This window comes from Haematobia irritans, chromosome 3 (genome assembly GCF_050003625.1).
Source record: "Haematobia irritans isolate KBUSLIRL chromosome 3, ASM5000362v1, whole genome shotgun sequence".
Taxonomy (NCBI): domain Eukaryota; kingdom Metazoa; phylum Arthropoda; class Insecta; order Diptera; family Muscidae; genus Haematobia; species Haematobia irritans.
Window position 1 is genome coordinate 168,477,829 of NC_134399.1, and position 5,374 is coordinate 168,483,202.

The 5,374-nt window shown below is 32.2% G+C and overlaps 1 protein-coding gene across 1 annotated transcript; it reads left to right on the forward strand.

Moving 5' to 3' along the window:
* The first annotated feature begins 1,919 nt into the window (after positions 1-1,919).
* LOC142229641 (uncharacterized) lies at positions 1,920-2,882 on the forward strand. Its single transcript, XM_075300224.1, has 2 exons — positions 1,920-2,028; positions 2,094-2,882. Exons 1-2 carry the CDS (start codon positions 2,026-2,028, stop codon positions 2,730-2,732), a joined length of 642 nt encoding a protein of 213 aa, XP_075156339.1. The 5' UTR covers positions 1,920-2,025; the 3' UTR covers positions 2,733-2,882.
* Positions 2,883-5,374: the final 2,492 nt, after the last annotated feature.

A 5,374-nucleotide genomic window follows, 5' to 3' on the forward strand; every position in this document is an offset into this window, starting at 1 on the left:
TAATGAATTGAGTTACAACAACCAATATTTGGTCGTTAGTAATAGCATTTGATTGCATTGATATTTTATTGGTTATATCAACCACCAAACGAAAGAAATAACAAACATATGATCCACACAACTAAAAATAATGTATCTGAACTATCTTTCTGTTATCCTGCTCGAATTCCAACCAACCATTTCTCTGGGTGTATAAGGCACCCTACGAGTATAATATACTTTTCATCAAAATATTTTTTTAACGCGAAAAGAAGTTTCCAAACAATGATCGACGCCCTCAAAATTTCGTTTGATAGGAAAGTATTTTTTCATGTAGAAACATCCAGAAAAATGTGAACCGATGAAAGAAAATGTAGGCTTCTATTAGAAAATTTTACCTAAAAAATTTTAATAATTACAACATGATACAATTTATCATGTTGTTCAATTCGACAAAAATTATTGACAATTTTTGTTAAATTGAAGAAAACTATTAAAAATATTTTTTCTCTGTTGTTTAATATAATTTCATATTTTGGAAGAAAATAATAGGACTTAACAATTGTTAAGATATCTTTAGCGCTGTATGAAATTCTAGACAGACATGATTTAAGTAAAATTGAAATTAGAAACTTATGAACTCAATTTCAGCAAACATCTAAGGATAATATGAACTACTTTGGTATTTAGTAAAATTGTATACTTCATTTGTATAAAACCTTTTTTTCTCATTTTTAGTTAACGTCATTAAAATATGTAAAAATAATTAACATAAGAACATTTTTCTCACATTAGTTCACTGTTGATTTTATTGATGGTTATGTTTCTCACCAATGACGATGTTGCTTCCTTGACGGGGTTTTAAAAAGTGACCAATTTAAAATGAAAAGACTTTCCAGGACAAAAATATCTAATTTTTAGTATAATAACTTTCCTTTTACATGGCATTCGTTTTTCAAAGAATAACATTTAATCTATAAAATTCATTTCTTAATTACTTCTAAACTGTAACGGTTAGCGTATAATGCAAATTCTTGTTCATTCATATTCATAACAAAGTAATAAGTATAAATCCGTAGATTTATACAAAAAGCTTCGTTGTCTTTGTTCCAAACAACGACTCCGATTTTGATTCTGATAAGATTGTACACGGCTATAAAAAGGAGGTCCCTTGTCATTGAGCTTAACATGGAATCGGGCAGGACTCAGTGATAAGAGAGAAGTTCACCAATGTGGTATCACAATGGACTGAATAGTCTAAGTGAGCCTGATACATCGGGCTGCCACCTAAGCGAACCTTGGTATACTAAACGGTAAGTCTTAATTCCTTCTGGGTATTACATAAAAAGGCTCAAATTTATTATTATACTGTACCATAGTAATGGTGGAGGTAATGTTTTTATTTACGTGTATAATCTAGTTTTACAACATAACAGCGCAATCTTGGTTTAATTTTACAAAAAATGGCTTTTTGATTTAAATTTCATATAACATCTTTGGTATTGGTGCTTTGGAGACAACAATAGTATTTCTAAAAAATATTTATTACTTTGTAGATTTCTTAATGTTGAAAGACCACCCCAATGTACGGGATAGTGTAAACACTTTGAAATATTGAAAAATTACCGATCATCTGCAGTTAATCTTCAGGCATGATTTGGCAGTTTAAAGCATTGGCGTTTATGGTGTTCACTTCGATTATCTTGTGGGTTTGATTTCTCATCGTTTATTTTATTTCATCACCTTTTTCGTTTCGAAAAGCGAATACAAACATCTATGGAATTTTTATTTTAAATAGGGGTTTTGGATGTTTCGTTGTTTTTTTGTGTTTTTATTTTGCTTCCATTTTCGTGACAATGAGAGGTTTTTCAATGTCAGCTCAATTAAAACCGCGAACGAAGATACCACATCTTCTGCCCAGCTAGTAAATGAGTAATGGAAGAAAAGTTGTATGTATATAAAAGCGGCCAGTAGTTAAGAAAACTATAACAAATCAAATTTGTCTTCTCTTGCACTAGGTTCACAAACAAGGAAACAGTACAAAAAATGGTTGGTATTTGAAAACGATAGCAAAAAAAAGAAATGCATGGATTTAAAAACTCTTTTATTTCTAGAAATTCACTTTGGTGATGGCTTGTGCCCTTTTGGGTTTTGCTGCAGCTGATGTCTCTCATTTGGGTGGTTCCTATAATTATCCCAAACAGGATTCTGGATACAATTACAATGAACCAGCTCAACAAGATGGATATCATTATGATGCCCCAGCACCTCAAAACACTTACTTGCCTCCAGCTCAACCTCAGCAAACCTATTTGCCTCCTGCCCAACCTCAACAAACCTACTTGCCACCCAGTCCACCAAAACAGAGCTACTTGCCCCCTAGCCAACCTAGGCAAACTTACTTGCCTCCTGCTCAACCTCAACAAACCTACTTGCCTCCTGCTCAACCTCAACAAACCTACTTGCCCCCTGCTCAACCCCAACAAACCTACTTGCCCCCTGCTCAACCTCAACAAACCTACTTGCCCCCTGCTCAACCTCAACAAACTTACTTGCCCCCTGCTCAACCAGAACAAACTTACTTGCCCCCTGTTCAACCCCAACAAACCTACTTGCCCCCTGCCCAACCTCAACAAAGCTACTTGCCCCCTGCTCAACCCCACAATTCATACCTACCCCCTACTGAAAATGCTGGACAAGATGGTGGTTATCGTTATCGTTTTGTTAAACGTTATCGATTCAGATCTTTGTAAGAATTCGCATTGATTGTATCACTGGTGATATTTTCTACTTGCAATAGACTGTGAATTTCGGTACTGTACTGTTTTTTCGAACAAAAAATTGTTAATTCTTTTTAAGTATTAAATATAACTTTTTGTAATAAATTGATCTTTATAAAAAAACTATTTCGTTGTCTTTAATGTCCAAGGTCATATAGTTATATTCTCTGAAAAAAAATTAGCAAAACCTAGCAGATATCGGTTTTGTAATAAAATCTGACGATCTATTTACATTGAGAAGATGAGAATGTTTATTGATGTTATGAAATTTTTTGTCATATAATAGACAAAATCATAATATTAACGTACAAATTCGTTGTAGTAATGACATTGTTTTGTTGGCCTAATTTTAATGACATATTTCTTTGATATTACGAAGCCTTTTCTATAAGAAATAATTTTGCACTTGTAAGAAGTGTTTAATTTAATTAAAATGTTAATTGGGATGTTTATTATTTTTTAATGAAAACTTTTTAATTGGAAATATTGGTGTAATAACCCAGCAAAAAAAACGTCGCCAGTAGTGAAAATGTCCTTTTTGGATCCGGAAGTGGTGCAAAATTGGCGCAGAAGGGATGATTTTAACATGGGCTTGTCATAGGACAGATGTCCACCATTTCAGCAGACTTTGCACTGAATTTGTATCACTTCTTAAGGTGTGATGCGAATCCAGTGATTTGGTTGTGAATAAAGAAATTTGGTGATATTTTGACGAATAAATTTTTTAAAATTTTTAAAATTTTTTATGATTTTTAATGCATTATAACGCTTGTCTGGAACGTCTGACATCAAATATTATTAAAAATTCGCAATTTTTCTAGAAAGGATTTAGCATTTTTGCCGGCAAAATTTAAATAATTTGCACTATTTTATTAATTTCTAATGTGTTTTTTATAACTCGCTGTTTTGATATTTTTAATGGGAAATTTAAAATTTTATTGTTTCAAATGGGTTATGAAACAATAAAATTTTAAATTTCCCATTAAAAATATCAAAACAGCGAGTTATAAAAAATTGACTCAAATGAACTTCCTGTGCAGTTAAAATAAAGAACATCTTTGGGAGGACATTTTTGGAAGTGCTTTTAAAGTTCTGCCTTAAGAAGAACTTCTAAATTTTTTTGCAGGGTATATTTGTGCACATGATAATATTTTATAAACCAAAAAATATAAACTTCAATTAATATTTATTCATACACAAAAAAAATCCGATTCAATCACGAAATTAATTGATCCAATTAATTTTTTAATTGAAATGTCTTTAATCACGAAAATGATAGTATCAATCACAGTTTTAATTGGAAATAAAACAAGTGTATACGGCCGTAAGTTCGGCCAGGCCGAAACTTATGTACCCTCCATCATGGATTGCGTAGAAACTTCTTCTAAACACTGCCATCCACAATCGCATTACTTAAGTTGCGGTAACGCTTGCCGATGGCAAGGTATCTTAAAACCTCCTAACACCATCTTCTAAATTGTATGTAAGTCCATACGTGGTATATATTAAATCAAAAAAGATCGATCCAATACGTATATAATTCAGTTTGACAAAGTAGACATAAAATTTTGACAAAATTTTCTACAGAAATAAAATTTTCACAAAATTTTCTATAGAAATAAAAATTTTCCCAAAATTTTCTATAGAAAGAAAATTTTCACAAAATTTCTACAAAAATAAAATTTTGACAAAAATTTCTATAGAAATAAACTTTTGACAAAATTTTCTATAGAAATAAAATCTTGGTAGATTATTTTTGGCTTGAGTAGCAACCATGATTATGAACCGAATAAAATTTGAAAAAAATTTTCTATAGAACAAAAAATTTGACAAAATTTTCTATAGAAATAAAATTTTGACAATGATGAAAATTTTATTATAAACCGAATAAAATTTTAACAAAATTTTCTCTAGAAATAAAATTTTGACAAAATTTTCTATAGAAATAAAATTTTGGTAGATTATTTTTGGCTCTAGTGGCAACCATGATTATGAACCGATATGGACCATTTTGTGTGTGATTGGACCTATTTTGGTATGGTTGTTAGCGACCATATACTAACACCACGTTCCTAATTTGAACCGGATCGAATGAATTTTGCTCCTCCAAGAGGCTCCGGACGTCAAATCTGGAGAACGTTTTATATGGGGGCTATATATAATTATAGACCGACCAATGGACCAATTCTGGCACGGTTGTTAAAAATCATATACTAACACCATGTTCCAAATTACAACCGGATTGGATGAAATTTGCTTCTCTTGGAGACTTCGCAAGCCAAATCTGGGGATCGGTTTATATGGGGGCTATATATAATTATGGACCGATGTGGACCAATTTTTGCATTGTTGTTAGAGACCATATACCAACACCATGTACCAAATTTCAGCCGGATCGGATGAAATATGCTTCTCTTAGAGGCTCCACAAGCCAAATCTGGGGATCGGTTTATATGGGGGCCATATATAATTAAGGACCGATATGGACCAATTTTTGCATGGTTGTTAGAGACCATATACCAACACCATGTACCAAATTTCAGCCGGATCGGATGAAATTTACTTCTCTTTTAGGCATCGCAAGCCAAATCTGGGGATCGGTTTATATGGGGGCT